The 15,875-nt window shown below is 34.4% G+C and overlaps 1 protein-coding gene across 1 annotated transcript in view; it reads left to right on the plus strand.

Moving 5' to 3' along the window:
* Positions 1 to 8,509, plus strand: part of Nsun5 (Nop2/Sun-like domain containing protein 5) — an 81,777-nt gene extending 73,268 nt beyond the window's left edge. The window contains exons 8-9 of the mRNA XM_075354083.1: positions 4,372 to 4,550; positions 6,303 to 8,509. Of these exons, the coding sequence (XP_075210198.1) occupies positions 4,372 to 4,550; positions 6,303 to 8,227 (2,104 nt within the window). The 3' untranslated portion in view covers positions 8,228 to 8,509. The remainder of the gene's footprint in view (positions 1 to 4,371; positions 4,551 to 6,302) is intronic.
* The last annotated feature ends 7,366 nt before the right edge of the window (positions 8,510 to 15,875 follow it).

The raw sequence follows: 15,875 nt of genomic DNA on the forward strand, positions 1-15,875 counted from the left end.
TAAATAAGTGATCAAGATTTTGTTCTCTTTCAATCCAAAGGTGACAAAGTAACAATATAACAATATTGTACATTTTTTTTTTGTATATCTGACACCTTTTCTTCAGGTTTTTAAACCCCAATCTACATTTCATTATCACCAAATTATGGTCGCTATCAATGTCTGCTCCAGGGTAAGTTTTGCAGTCAACGAGTTGATTTCTAAATCTTTGCTTAACCATGATATAATCTATCTGATACCTTGGAGTATCGCCTGACTTTTTCCAAGTGTATATTCTTCTATTATGATTTTTAAATTGGGTGTTGGCAATTACTAAATTATACTTCGTGCAAAACTCTATAAGTCGGTCCCCTCTTTCATTCCTTATATTCCGTATTCACCCTATATTGTACATAGAATCACAAATTGCTCAAGTGCACTCATTTTACTACAGAAATGAATTGAGGATCATCTTTTTTGTTATGGATTCAAAGTAATTCCAAATCTGGGTTGAGGCTACATTGAATTTATATCTAGTTTGAGTGTATTAAACATGGATTGATTGCATTACACCCATTTTTCACATACTGTACAATGTTTGGTGGAATCTAGAAAATTTATTGGGAACACTGACTTAGGCAAGTTGCTTTCCTCCATATGTGCATAATTCATACCATTCTAAGAAGCAATAGTATTATTTGAAACATAATGCAAATTTTAGCATGTGATTGTTAATTTTGCAATAGTATTATTTCAGTTATTTTTATCTAAAAAAAATTATGAAAAAAGTTTATGGCTTTTTTTACCTTTTTCTTTTTTGAAAAAAAATATTTGGTGTTTACAAGTTTTATTTTTATTAAATGCAATATTTATTTATATTTATGATAATTGGATGATACATTTACGTTGATAAAAACCTATGAATACATAAAAATATCAGTGATGGTAATAAATATGGTAAGTCATCTTTTTTTAAATAGAATATGTCATCAGATTTCTTACAATGATCCAAATGAATACATTTGATCAAGTTATGAAGATGATTGAAATTCAAGTGAAGATGAGAATTAAAGGATGATATGAGGATTAAAGCAAATGTTATATATATTAATGTTATTTTCTCTGGCAAAAAATATCATTGGTGTAAACAAAATGAAAAGATCTCGGTCAAATTTATGAACAAAGTATTATACACTATCAAACACATAAGAAAATTTATTGTTAAAAGAAAATCCTATTGAATTTTCAATTTTTTTGTTGATGAAAATATTTTTTCAAAAGTGACGAATATGTCCATTCAGAAAATGAGACAAAGAATCAAAAAAATTGATCCCCGCAGCAGAATCCTTAGAAAAGAAGTTAATGGTACTAATATACTGAAGCAATATAAACTTAACAAACAGGTGGTGGTTCTCTTTGCAAGCTTAATGAAAATATATTGAAATATGTTGTAGGTTTTGACACTATTTGGCAGTTTAAGAAGTAGCAAAAAAAAATTTGTTGAAGATGGTATGAATGATTGTTGTATCATTAATTTTTTTTTTGGGGGGGGGGAGGAAACTGTCATATTATTACACAAAATATAAAAATAATTGTTCTTAGGTACTGTATGCTATTCATATAGATTGTAGTACTTTCAAGAAAATGATTGCAATCTCATGGTGTGAAATAACTTCTTACTGTACTAACAGGCAATAGCCACTATGTTTAATGTATGAAAAACTAATTGTTGCATTTGTTAATGTATTTGTTATATACTCCATAAACAAAAAAAGAATAAAAATCATATCTTCAGTCACAATTCCATGAAACTTGCTGAAAATCATGAGAGGAGGCTAGTATTGCTTCAAGGTGTGATACCTCTAAAAGCAGCTTCCTTTATGAAGTGGTACCTGATAAAACTTACAAACGTACCTTGTTTCTATTTTAACTTTATTTGCAGCACACACTACATGCTTGTGTAGGATATTTTTTCCCTCCAGAACTAACAATAAAATCAAGAGCATGGTTCTTCATGTCAGCACTCAGTCTATATGGCGGGGGTCACTAAATGGTTTCCTCTACTACTGGTGTCAAATTTTTAGCCACAGCCAAAAGAAAGTTCTTATATCTAATTTTTTTGGGAGGTTTAAGCAGTTGTATATTCTGAATAAATTGAAAAGACTACAATTTATTAAGAAGAGAACCACCTTCTTGTCTTTCTCATAATTGAGTAATACAAATACTGATCTGCACGACCTACACCTTTTATATGGTTGCTGTATTCTAAAATGTATACAAGCTTGGATATTTTATCTCTTGTTTTTCTGCCCCTTTTACCAGTTGTTTGCTGTTGACTACCATGGATTGTTGAAATCATTCTGATATCCCTTTTATCTTTCCACCCAACTAGTAGCACATCTTCCTTACGTACAAATGTAGATTTTTCAAGTTTTTCAATTTAGCTTTCAAAGTGCACGGCAAACCTCAATTAGCCCTTATTGTTTCACAAACAATATTATTTTATTTTAATAATCTTTATTTTATAATAAAGATTTATTTTCTAATAATCTTTCAGCAATTGAAAGACTACTGTAATAGTTACATTGGTATATGTGATGCCATAAACCAAGATTACAATCAAGGACAGAAAGAATAATTTCTTCCAATCTTTTACATTCCCCAGTGTACATTTCGATGTTACAAACATAACCTGTGTCACTTTTACATGCCATTCTGACTAATAACCCATATTTTATCATTTTAGTAGGATTGTATGTTTGAAACTGCAGCCTATCTCGCCAGGGAATCATTCCTTCAGCTAAAGACAAATTTTGCTTGGATTTGTAAACAGTTTTGAATTTATCCAGAAGATATGAAATAAGAGGTGTAATTTTTTACAACCTGTCTGTGTTATTTCTGGCTTGTTCATTGTCACTTTTTTTTTTTTTTTGTCCAGTCATTTGACTGGTTTGATGCAGCTCTCCAAGATTCCTTATCTAGTGCTAGTCGTTTCATTTCAGTATACCCTCTACATTCTACATCCCTAACAATTTGTTTTACATATTCCAAACTTGGCCTGCCTACATAATTTTTCCCTGCTACCTGTCCTTCCAATATTAAAGCATTGTCACTAAAATGCCAAAACTGCCAAATTTGTTCAAATCTACCTCTGCTCATAATTTTAGAGAAAAAAGATGTTTTAGTATAAGAGTCAGTGGCCCAGTAGTCTCTAATGCGGTCTTTTTGTACTTGTCCTATTACCAAAAGAAGGCCCAAGAATGGTTTCTTTTCCTTTAGTCACATCTTTCCATTTGAGAGTTTTAGGTGACTGTCCTATGTACTTTTATCATTTGTTGGTGGTACCTGTTAGTTTCATTAAAAAAAAAGATCTTCCCCAAAAATTAGTTCTATTTCATTTATATTTTCATGATTAGTAGGTAGAACCTTAACACCTGGAATACCCTCAAAAGGTTCTAAATTCGGTAAATTGTCTATAATTTTCCATGGGTTACCTGAATTTGAGTCATCACTCGAATTGGTTGATTCCAAATCCGAACTAATATTCAATGGCACTGGCCTTTTACGAGTTCTAAGCTGTTGTACAACACTTCCACTATCACTAGAATCCACATCATCATCTTCACTAGGATAATCTGACAGTATATCATAAAGTAATTTGCTTAATTCATTTTCTTTTTCATTGTGTTTACAATCTAAATCTATCAACTTGCGCAACACCATTTTTAGACTGTCTGTAAATCCCCCCCCCCCTACACAGCTGATATGAATGACGTCCTCAAGGTCAAGTATGAATGGCATTCATTAACGAAAACATGTGTAAATGTTCAGAGAATATTCAGTCAAGGCTACAGTCCTTTAGAACTAATAAGAGGTTCATGAAAAATATAAGAGATGGCATGAGAGTTACCAGTGTACAAAACCTGGTGTTTCTGGTTAATGCTCACGAGACAAATCACAAGAATTTTCACAACCGGTCCACAATGTGTTAAATTGCACACATGTTGATAATTTTATTGTTATTAAAACAATAATGTAACTGAAAATTAATTTGGAATAGAGTATACAAATTTTAATCTAAAGAAAAGGGATAAAAAAGTATTTTTTCTAAAATTATCCTAATTAGAAATATATTTATTTGGAAATAAAAAAACCTTATCAGTAATAATAAAGACTAATATTGACTGCTTGTGAACAGCAGAACTACATATGAAATTAGATTAGACTAACAGTTAGCATTTGTGACAGATGAAAGATATTTTTTTCTCTAAAAAAAAATAATTTTTATTGATCTTTCAACCATTTAATTTGTGTTTTTCTCTCTTTATCAGTCAGGTTCTCTTATTCATTTATATTGACGTAACTTGTATTTTAATCGTTTTATGCTTTCAGGACTGTTTATGCATATGAATCTGATTATCATTTGCATAAAGAACTTTCAATGGAAATAAAAATGTGTGGTATGTCTTGTGTTCAGATGAAGTATGATTCTGGTTTTTATTCAAATTCAAACGACTGTCCTGGTGTACAGCTGATTTTAGTAGCTCCACCTTGCAGTGAATCTGGTTCAGGTAATAACTTAATTCTGTATTTAAAAAATGTTTTCAAACTTGTTATTTTTATTTACCACTCTTCAGTTATTCTGATAATAAAACTGTGAACATAAATGAATTTTACCTTTTTTATGTTTGGGAATACACTTTTGGAGCTCGTGTTTCCTTCCTCAGTTCTTTTCAAGTTGCACATTAATAAAAAATATATATCTAATCATTAAGCTTATTACAAAAGACCTGTAAACTTTGTCAAGGATTAAAGTAACTGCTTTCACTTTACCTGGTACACCAATGAATGAGTTTCTGACTTGAACTGCTTAATTATCAAAATTTGCCAACAATAGTTTAGTTGCTTCCTAATAATCTTTTTAATGTATTTTCTTGGTATTCATTCATTCATTCATTTCATGCTTATCTTTATGTTTATTAATATTAATATGTTATACTATAGGTTTTCTGTTTAATTTTTATTATTATTTATTTCTCTTATTTTCTTACTACTTTGCTTACTGATAACAATATGTGTATTTTTTATCAGATGTCCGGTAATATTAGATATTTTAATGTTAATTTTTTCAGATTTGTTTTTGTCCACTGTAACTTGCTGTGAATATAAATTAATCTGCCTTGTATATATTTATTTCTTACATACCATACTTGCTATATGAATATCTGAACTTTTTAATTTATTTTACTATGGTAACTTAATTCTGGATGACTTTGACTTCATTCTGGTAACTTTTTACTATGGATTTTGGATTCCTTTTTTGTAGATGTTAACTATTTAGTTATTTATAGCAAACATAGTTTTATATATGTTGCTTCAATGTAAAACTGTAAGAAATATATGTATTTTTCTAAACATATAAAGTTTCAATAATTAAAAGAAAAGTTTTGATAAAATGCATCCTATATGACCAATTTATCAGATAATATATTAAATCAAAACCAATAAGAAAACAATACTCAAATACCAGAATCAACTAACAAAACCTTAAATATTTAAAACTTATCCAGAAAATATCTGATTGGTTTTCTTGGAAACTAATTGGATTTGTGTGCTGCATGTTAGTGTTCCATTCGAAATTAATTATTTGATATCAATTGTCTGAAAAGGTGCAATGTGCTTTTTGTAATAAAAAACAATAAATAAATTATTGTAAGAAATGAGCGCTTAAATGATTTTCATTTAAATTCAAATGGATGATGTTATCCACTAAAAACATGAATAGTTTCAACAATAAAAGATCACATATTGCAATCAAAAACTAAATTTCTAACCGTTGGGTAAGATAAAAATTATATCTTTGAATCCTTGAGGTGCCAAAATACCTCAAATGGAATCTCAAATATCATGTAAGTAACATTATGTAAATTGAAGAATTTGGACAATGTTCAAATACCAGTGATTTTTATATTTAATAAACTAATTTCCTACTAAAGTGATATTAGATTATATGTGAGGCATTCAGTTACTCCATTTTGTTAGCAGTGGGAAAGCCAGTGGTCATTAACCTACACACAGTTATGATTAGCTATAACTTTAGGTGATAGCTGTAACAAAAGTAGAAAAAATAACAGTACCACATGTTTTTAAGAAAAAAGTAAGATGATTTTTTTTAGGTGATTTCTAACATTAATGGTATGAAAGAACTATTTGCTTTACTGAATATTAATTATGCATAGCTTTTTGTTAAATACTTTTATATATATGTATAATCTTGTACTTTTGGTTCATTTAATATAAAAATTGTCTGATTCCTTTTACAGGTATTGCTGAGAAAACGCAGTATTCGTTAATAAAAAATGTTGATACCAAAAATAAAGGGTTAATTTTACGCAAGTATATTGTGACACAGTTTTCATTATTAAGGCGTGCTCTTACAGAATTTCCTGAAGCATTCCGTGTTGTATATAGTACACACTCTATTAATCGAGAAGAAAATGAAGATATAATAAATGCCTTACTTGTTTTAGCTAATTTTAATGGGTTTAAATTAATTGATGCACCTAGCCGAGTAGATGGGTGGAAAAATGAAAGTGATAACAAATATCATTTTGCCAGTAAATGTCTTATAACATGTGATAAGATGTCGATTACAAAAGGATTTTTTATTGCTGTTTTTGAACGTGATTTTAAAGTTTATTCTGATAAGATATCTTTAAATGGTTCTGATATAAATGTTGATTCATCATTAAATACTGTTGATTGTTTTAAAATTAATAAAAGAAATAAAAAAGAGAAATTTTTCAGAGAAAATTATAAACATACACCAGATGAAGAAGAAATTTCTGATGGTAATGCTCATTTCAAGGAACTTTCTAAATCAGCTACAATAAATGATGATTCATTACATTTAAATAGAAGTATATATAGTGATGATGATTATGAATATAATTGTGAAGAAATAAATTATGAGAGGATTGCTAAAGAACCAAAAATTAAAACGGAATATAAAGAAAAAACTGTAGAAATAATTTCCATGCTACAAAAAAAGAAAAAAATATCTGAAGTTTATGACTACAATGTGGCTTCTGATGTTCATGAATGTAAAAGAAGTAAAAAGCAGAAATTTGATAGCAAAGATTTAACTGAAAAACATGAACTTGTTAGAAGTAAGAAACTTAAAAGCCAGAAAAAAAAAACTTCTCCGGAATCAGATGAAGTTGCCTTATCAAAGATTAATGAATATAAAAAAAGGACAAAAGAGAAATCTATCAGAGAAAATGATAAACATACAGCAGATGAAGAAATTTTTGATGGTAATGCTGGTTTCACTGAAATTTCTAAATTAGCTACAATAAATGATGAGTCATTACATTTAAATAGAAGTATATATAGTGATGATAATTATGAATATAATTGTAAAGAAATAAATGATGAGAGGATTGCTAAAGAACCAAAAACTAAAACGGAAGATAAAGAAAAAACTGCAGAAATAATTTCCAAGCTAAAAAAAAAAAAAAAAATATCTGAAGGTTATGACTTCAATGTGGCTTCTGATTTCCGTGAATGTAAAAGAAGTAAAAAGCAGAAATTTGATAGCAAAGATTTAACTGAAAAACATGAACTTGTTAGCAGTAAGAAACTTAAAAGCCAGAAAAAGAAAACTTCTCCGGAATCAGATGAAGTTACCTTATCAGAGATTAATGAATATAAAAAAAGGAAAAAAAAGAAATCTGTCAGAGAAAATGATAAACAGACAGCAGATGAAGAAATTTTTGATGGTAATGCTGGTTTTACTGAAATTTCTAAATTAGTTAAAATAAATGATGAGTCATTACATTTAAATAGAAGTACATATAGTGATGACGATTATGAATATAATTGTGATGAAATAAATTATGAGAAGATTGCTAAAGAACCAGAAACTAAAACAGAAGACAAAGAAAAAACTGCAGAGATAATTTCCAAGCTACAAAAAAAGAAAAAAATATCTGAAGGTTATGACTACAATATGGCTTCTGATGTCCATGAACGTAAAAAAAGTAAAAAACAGAAATTTGATAGCAAAGATTTAACTGAAGAACATGAACTTAATAGCAGTAGTAAGAAACTTAAAAGCCAGAAAAAGAAAACTTCTCAAGAATCAGATGAAGTTACCTTATCAGAGATTAATGAATATAAAAAAAGGAATAAAAGGTGGAAGCGTGATAATGAAATTCTGATAAAAAAGAAAAATGTTTTTGGCTAGTGAATGAATTCAGCTGCAGTGAATGAAAATGATTTTCCACATGATCAATTAAAATCAATAGCAATCAAAGAACATGAGTCTGGATTGGTTAAAAATAAAGTAAAAAAAAATAAACTAGACAAACTACATCTTACTGAAACCAATGATTTTAAAAGTTCATGCTCAGAATCCTCTCAGAAACATAAACAAAAATGATTTAAGCACTAATATTTAAATAACTAATAAAATTCTTGATAATATAAAGACTGTATAAATTACAAAGAAAAAGCTCAATAAGCTTGGGAACATAAAAATACAGGGTTTTCATAAAATACTGGTGTAGTTTTGAACATGGTTAAATTAAAACAAACGATACTAAACTTCTCTCCAAACATTAGTTAACATTTCTTCGTTAATGGTTGTCATTCCTTCATTAATCCTGTTTTTTAAATGGTTTAGATGGCGAATCTTTTGTATATAACAACGCTTTTGATGTACCCTCACAAGAAAAAATCACAAGGTATCAGGTCTGGACTCCTTGGAAGCCAAAGTATGGGTCCTTGCCGGCCTATCCATCGATCTCCAAATTTTTCGTTCAAAGCGTCCATGACCGATACATTGAAGTGCGGCGGAGCACCATCTTGTTTCAAATGAAGTTGATGAATGTTTTTGAGTTCATCCAGCTGAGGAAAGCAATAACTGGTTAACATGTCAAGATACACAACCCCATTAATTGTTTTTTTAGCAAAGAAGAAAGGCCCTATTACACGATTTTTCATCACACCACACCAAACATTAACTTAAGGCGAATCGCATTGTTTCTCAATAATTGCGTGTGGGTTTTCAGAGCCCCATATTCGTGAATTGTGTCTATCAACACATCCATTCACATGGAATGTAGCTTCATCTGTAAAAATTATATAAACTAAAAATGATTAGTTTTCACTTATTCTGTCCGACATTTCAACAGCGTAATTGTAACATTTTTCACCATCATCGGGTTTCAATTCCTGCAGTATCTGGATTTTATAAGCGTGTAATTCAGTTTTTTATGTAAAACTTTGTGAACTGTTGATTTTGGAATGCCTAATTCGACGCTTCGATGGGGGATGGACATCTCAGGACTTATAATTGCCGATTGTCTAATTAGTTCAACCGTTTCGTATGGTACACTTGGTCTTCCGGTTGATTTCTGTTTCTTAACTGATCCGGTTTCATCTAATTGTTTGAACCAACGTGTTATGTTATTTTCGTGTGGTGGATCTCTTCCGAATTCACATCAAAACGCATGTTTAACTATAATTACGGATTTTTATTCAGCCATCAATAAAACACACTTTGCTTTGTCTTTATCCGAGAACATAGTAACTCACTAAACTCACCGCAACAACAATACAAGAACGTCAGTTCTTGGTTACAACTGCTGATAAACAAACTTTTGGGTTGGAGGCTTTCAGGGATACCAATATAACATCTAGAAATTTCCCTGCAATCTTCCTATGAATTACTGAAACCACACCATTCTTTTATGATAACTCTGTATATTAAATATAACTTGTAGATTCTTCTTCTTTAAGTTAAGTTCTTCTACGTAAAAGTTTGAAATATTTTATTTTCAGCTGACTTTTATTTTCATATAAGTGAAGTTGTCTTAACATTTTTATTTTTCATTTTTAATATGATGTGTTATAGTCAATAAGTTTGTTTATATTGTACTGCCAAATAATTAAACATTAATTTTCTAAAATCTATGAGTTAACTTTTTTACTATCTAAAGTAGACTTTAGATAGTAATTTAACTTTATTAAATTAATTTTTAAATCCCTATTGCATAATAAAAAAAAAACCATACATCTGCATTCATACTCTGATAACAAGATAAATGATATATAATAAATTAGAATTAGATTTTTCTATAAATGTATTATCTGTTTCATAAGTTTCCTGATGACCTGACTCAATTTTTGTAGAGCTTTATTTAAATTCATATCAAAATGGTATTCTAAAAAATTACTTTTAATTTTTCATCTTTGTAGATAACAGATTCAATTAAAAATTTTGATAGTTTAAAGATTCATAAAAACCAAAAGCAAATATAGAAATTGTAAATTAATCCTCTCTCTACAATTGACAGAAATTTTCTGCCCAAGCTACATTTTTCATTTTTTCAACCTTGAAGTACTTACGATTGTTAATAAGTTTATAACTTTTATGTTTCAAAACAGTAATTTTTTTGCACCACAGAGAAATTCTCTTTTCAATCTAATATAAAAGAATGTAATAATAAAGAAGAAATATCGGCGAGTGTAGATGCTGAAATATTACTTCAGTGCTATAATTGGATCTGAAATGTTTTGTGTATATTTGTTCATAATTTTACAAATAGTTATGTCTAAATCGTACAATATGTGAGCAATATCACTAAAGTAAAGACAGGTGGGAAATTTTTCTCCTTAAGTGTGGCAAACCTGTGTCGTTCATGGTCACGCTAATAATGTACACACACACTGCATTGTTGTCTGTAAGTTGTTGTGTTTAGTATCTTTGATTAGTTATAAAATGAATAGGAAAATAAATGTTGCCACAGACTATGAAATACGTGGAGTCATATGTGTTTTAAACCATCAAAACGTTAAGCTGGCTGAGATTCATATGCAGTTGGTTGCTGTGTATGGTGATAAACCTCTGCTTTCTTTTCACAAACAGAGGTTTGTATTGTATAAAGTCTTTTTCAGTACTATTTCTGAGCTGGTGGCTGAGTGTGTACCTTCCCCAGTTTCACAATCTTGCTGTCTGTGAACTGTTACAACAGTTTTGTGCCCTTACTGTACAATTCATACCCTTTTCACAGGGATTCAGAGGATTTGGTGCACAATTTGTTCGAGCACCCACATCATCATGGCGAAAAGAGTGGCAATGACTCCTGGTTGCAAATCCCTGTTATGAGTAAAGGGTCCTTTATCCGTAGTCCTGCTCATGCTCTTTTAGAGCAAGGGCCGTAATCTGTAATTGTTTGTTGATCTTTGATTTCACACATTTGATCCAGTAGCAGCAAAGAGTGACAGGAGAATACCTTCTGTATTCTCCTGGCAGGCAGGCGAGTTGCCTGTGGCTCGCTGCGGATAGTTGTCACGCTTATGGGTTTATGCGCAATATCTCTAAATAGAAGGAATACAGCGAGCATTTTGTTCGTAACTTGTTAGGTCAGGGCATCTCCGACCATGACATATTTTAGTGAGGTAGGCAAGAAGCCTAGCTGGAGGAGGGGGCCAAAACTTTATCCTTCGACCTCCTCTAACACTGGTCCTGACAACGAGTTTTTGCAAGCCGGGGGCAGGCCTGGCAGCTCTGCTCCTTTGGTCTGTGATGTTTTAGCAGAACTGGGTGGCTTGTCTTCCTATTTAGCAAACCCCAGTTGGTAGTGCTACTACCAAGAGGAGATTTATTGCCTTGACTTGAATTCTTCCAAGTGGCTTTCACAGCTCTCATCGTGGGTTTTGAAAATCTTGCCTCAAGGCCTAAAGAAATAACTGTAGCTCAGAAACCGGCCCCAGCCCTGATGCAACCACGTAGGTATGCTGAGGTGTTAAGGGGCACACATGGAACCAGCCAATCCTCTAAGAAATCTGAGGTTACGTTTGTTAATAGAGTGGAGAGCTCGACTGTGTCCAGCAGTCAGCTGAAGAAAGACCTCCAGGTTGCCCTTCGAGGTGACCAGAAAGGTCTTAAAATCAGACATTAAAGAGAGCAGAACACTGATTTGGATGAAGCCGCCTTCCGGTGGGACAGCAGAGTGGTCTTTAAAACTGGAAGGCATGATAACCAGAAATATCACTTTGAGGTAAGTTCTGGTCTCTTTAAAAATTGACGTCTGCAGGCAGACTATTTATCGATTTAGAGTCCTGCCGAGTAAATGAGTACATCGATGTCCAAAGATGTTTCAAGTGCTGCAGGATATGGTTATAGGGATAAATTTTGTAAGTTTGCCTTGGTGTGTGCCCATTGTGGCGAGGAGGGCCACAAGCATGACGATTGTTCGCAAAGATCCAAGGCTCAGGCATGTCCTAACTGTAAGAGGTTGCACAAGAATAATGAGCCCCCAGTTGTTAGAGAGTGTATTTATTATGTAAGGGATGTTGCGCGTACTTTAATTCTTAGGTGGTTAGGTTTGGTCAACTAAATGCTCGGGGTGCTTATGTAGTCCAAGTTGAGTTAGTGAGGTTGTAGAGAGACAGAGCCTTGATTTTGTCCTTCTGCAGCACCCATATGTAATTAGGGATGATCTGCCAGTTTTTCACAGCTGGAAAAAGTTTTGTTTAGGGCATACTTGTATGTCTGCTATTTATGCAGGAGGTTGCTTGATAGTGTCTTTACACAGCAGATTTCTGACGCACATCATGTTGTGGTCAGACTTCCCATTCGTGGACAGAACCTTACAATTGTTAGTTCATATTAACAACACAGGCACAGATCCCACTGAGGATCACCTAGCGAGATGGAATAGGATCCTTTGTATTGTGAGTAATCGTCCAATCCTTATTGGTGCCGATGTTAATGCAAAGTCGCTTTTCTTGCACAGTGGGATCACTGATCATGGCGGTGGCTTAATTGACAGTTTCATCACGCAGCACAATTTTGAGGTCTTTAATGATGCAGACCAATTGGTCACGTACGTCGGTACGGTTAATGAACGAATGGCCGTTTCAGGTACAAATATTGACATCACCATTGGGAGGGACATCCCTGGCAGGGTCCTTGACTGGTCTGTGGTCGACGATTGCTATAGCGATCATCAGTTGATACTTTTTGAAACAGCGGAGATGAGCTGCGCGATGGCCATGAGGGACATTTTCCTGTTTACCGGGGGCGCTTCCTGCATAGGAGAACGGACTGGCCGAAATTCCCTTTGTTGGAGTCCAGACTGGAGATTTTTCTCGAGACCTTAACGGCCATTAGATGTCCTGGCAGAAAATTTCACTTTTCCGGTGGCGGCGGCTGAAGCCACCGTTCCTATGGGGCACTGGCCGGGAACGTATATCGGGTTGGTGATCTCGAAATCTGACAGCAATGAAGCAGTCTATGAACCGACTCAGAAAGGCTGCGCAACGAGAGGGTGATCCCGATCGGTGTGTGGCCCTAACTACAGATTACCGCAGAGCGAGGGCTTGGTATTTTCATAGCATTAGGTCCTCCAAGCGTAATTCTTGGCTCTCCTTCGTTCTAGAGCAAGGGAATAGAGACCCTTGCGGCGTTATGTATAGAGCCCTTGGACATAAGTGCAGGAAAGATGTCCTCTTGTCAGCCTTGTCAACCCGCAAGTGTGTGGTAATTGATAAGGACCGTGTCCTTAACATTTTGCTGAATGATTTGCTCCCGGTTGACACTATGATGGGTGAGGTTCATACCACTGGCTTGTCAGGCGGGAAGTTGCAATTTTCGAGACCGACTTACAATCTTCTGAGATTACTGAGACGGAAGTGCGCCAGGTGATCTGTAGTATGGCACGACACAAGGTCCCCTCGGTTATGATTGTATCACAGTGGACCGAGCGCTATCAGTAGTCTTTGGTCCTCTAACTAGAATATATAATAGGTTGCTCTTCGCCGGCCACTTTCCGGCGTGTTGAAAGCATAGAGATTTGGTGGTGTTCAAAGGTGGCGACAAAGATCCTACTGTTAGTTCTTCTTACCGTCCATTAACGTTCATGCCTGCAATTAGCAAGGTTTTTGAGAAGGTCCTATATTTGCGTATTAATGTTACTGGTTACTGACCATTTGCTAATGGACAACCAGTATAATTTTTATCGGGCGAGAGCACTAAGGATGCCATACTAAAGGTAATGAATATACGAGGATTATTTTTTTCAAGGTTCGATCGGTTACGAAATAAAACCACAGTGAAAATAATTTTTTTTAATTTGTAACAAGTACTTACATACTATTCCTCTACGTAGTCGCCACTCCGATTTAGACATTTGTCGTAGCGTGGTACCAACTTTCCAATACCCTCGTCATAGAACGGAGCCGCCTGTGTTTTCAATCATGTTTCTACGCTGGTCTACAGTTCGATGTCTGTGCCAAAATGTTGTCCTCCTTGTTCACCTCTTTGCTCACGTTTCATGTGAGCAAAGAGGTGAAAATCGGATGGAGCCAAGTCCGGGCTGTATGGTAGGTGATCAAACACTTCCCAACGAAAACGCTGCAGTTGTTTCTTTGTTACAGCTGCAGTGTGCGGCCGAGCATTGTCATGGAGAAAGACAATGGCTGATGACAACATTCCTCTCCGCTTATTCTGAATTGCCCTTCGTAGACGTTGAAGAATCACGCAGTATGAGGCTGCAGTGATGGTCGTGCCACATTCCATGAATTCTACCAAGAGAACTCCATTCCGGTCCCAGAACACAGTAGCCATACACTTTCTGTTGGAGAAGGTTCGCTTGAACTTCTTTGGTTTACTGGGAGAATGAGAATGCATCCACTGTTTGGATTGTTCTTTTGTTTCTTCAGTTTCGAAATGGACCCATGTCTCGTTCCCTGTGACAATTTTGTTCAAACATTCTCCTTCATTGTGATAGCGCTGGAGAAACTTAGGGAGCGTCCATTCTCATTGTTTTGTGATGGTCGGAGAGCATCTTGGGAACCCATCTCGCACACAGTTTGCGGTACTGAAGTCTCTCACTCACAGTGGTGTAGAGAGCTGACCTTGAAATTTAAGGAAACGAGAATCGCTCAGTACAGAAATTGTGAACCGACAATTTTCTCGATTTGCCTCATCCACTCGCTCAACGAGATCATCGGTTGACACTCGCTTCCTCCCCTGACTGCCTGCATCATGAACATCGTGCAGATGTTCATGATGCAGTAAAGTTCCTGATGATGCAAGTAAAGTTCCTGCACCATTGTCGCAGTTTGCTGTCACTAATTGAATTTTCACCGTCTTATTCGTCGATGAATTTCAGCTGCATTACACCCCTCAGCCTGAAGAAATCGAAATTACGGCACGCACTTCACACTTGGCGGGAGATGCTATTGTTGTAGACCTGTTTACGTGCTAGCTGCGTGTTCAGAATTAAACGAAGTGACTCGGCGTGATTGAAGGCCATACTAGAGACGCTGTGAAACACATATGCGCAAAGGTTCATCCGATTTTTTATTTCGCGACCGATCGGACCTTGAAAAAAAATAACCCACGTAGCTTCCTCTAGTCCATGTAAATATGTATTAGGGATCTTTCTGGACATATCCGGAGCATTTAACAAATTATGGTGGCCTTCAACCCTGTTTCAGATGAAGAAGCGTGTGTGTACACGAAATGAATGCTCCAATTGCTCTCAAGTTATTTCAGCCACTGGACCGTTTCCCTGCGTGACGGCGGCTTGGAGGTTTGCAAGACCTTAACTAAAGGATGCCCTCAGGGCAATGTTCTGAGTCCCCTTCTTTGGATCATAGAATTCGATTCGATGTTTCGTTTAAGGTTGCCATGTTGTCGCTTACGCTGACGACGCGCTGCTACTGATTGATGGGGATTCGCGTAACGAAGTAGAGTTCTGAGCTGCTTGTGAGACACTCCGACTATGGAGTCTCCAACATAAGATGATTTTCAGTCTAGAGAAAACCACAATGGTGTTGCTTAAAGGCTAATCGGCCTTTAAGCAACACCATTGTGGCTG

This window comes from Lycorma delicatula, chromosome 1, assembly GCF_047948215.1.
Source record: "Lycorma delicatula isolate Av1 chromosome 1, ASM4794821v1, whole genome shotgun sequence".
In the NCBI taxonomy this organism is placed as follows: Eukaryota; Metazoa; Arthropoda; class Insecta; order Hemiptera; family Fulgoridae; genus Lycorma; species Lycorma delicatula.